This window comes from Pygoscelis adeliae, unplaced genomic scaffold, assembly GCF_000699105.1.
Source record: "Pygoscelis adeliae isolate BGI_AS28 unplaced genomic scaffold, ASM69910v1 Scaffold387, whole genome shotgun sequence".
Lineage (NCBI taxonomy): Eukaryota > Metazoa > Chordata > Aves > Sphenisciformes > Spheniscidae > Pygoscelis > Pygoscelis adeliae.
This window is the reverse complement of record NW_008825115.1, coordinates 1280165-1280844: the sequence shown is the minus strand read 5'-3', so window position 1 is coordinate 1280844 and position 680 is coordinate 1280165. Positions and strand designations below refer to the sequence as shown.

Below are 680 nucleotides of genomic sequence, written 5' to 3'. Positions count from 1 at the left end.
GCGCTCCTCCAGCCGCTGCGCCCGCTCCAGCTCCTCCGCCGAGGCGAAGACATTGACAGCCAGCGCTCCATCCCCAGGGCCATGGCTCTCCAGCGGGATCTCAGTCACTGGCAGCAGCGACTCAGATGCCGCACGGTCAACAGTGTCCTCCTCTTCCTCGTCCTCATCCTCATCCTCCTCGTCCTCGCTGAGGTCCCTTGGGTGGGGCGGGGTGCGCATGGGAGGCTGGCAGGAGAGGCGCAGCACCAGCAGGCACAGGGTCAGCACCAGCCCGAAGCAGACGCCCAGCACGAAGTAGAGCCCGAAGCTCTCGGGGTTGGCTGCAGGGAGAGAAGAAGGGATGAGGGACTGGGCCATGCCTGCCGTGGGGCCTGTGGTGGCCCCGGGATCCCCCTGGGACATGTCCCTACCGGTTCTGGGCGGGCTCACCTCGGATGTGTGCATATGCGGCCATGCTGTTGCTCAGCAGCTCCATGTCCCGCCTGCGGCTCTCCATCCTGCACCCGGTCACACTCAGTGTCTCTGGGGACGGCACGTACTTGGCATCTGTGGGACATGGGGGCTGAGAAAGGTGCTGCTGGGGGCTGGAGCCCCCCTCGGAGCCCCCTGTCCCCTCTGGGGCCATTCCCGCATGCGTCCATGCTCCGAGCCAGAGCAGGGACTTGTACCTGGTCTGGGCT

General features: G+C 66.6%; 1 protein-coding gene across 1 annotated transcript in view; it reads right to left on the bottom strand.

Moving 5' to 3' along the window:
• Positions 1–523, bottom strand: part of EVA1B (eva-1 homolog B (C. elegans)) — a 2237-nt gene extending 1714 nt beyond the window's left edge. The window contains exons 1-2 of the mRNA XM_009328241.1: positions 430–523; positions 3–320 (exon numbers count right to left, since the gene is read on the bottom strand). Coding sequence (XP_009326516.1) covers positions 3–320; positions 430–496 — 385 coding nt within the window. The 5' untranslated portion in view covers positions 497–523. The remainder of the gene's footprint in view (positions 1–2; positions 321–429) is intronic.
• Positions 524–680: the final 157 nt, after the last annotated feature.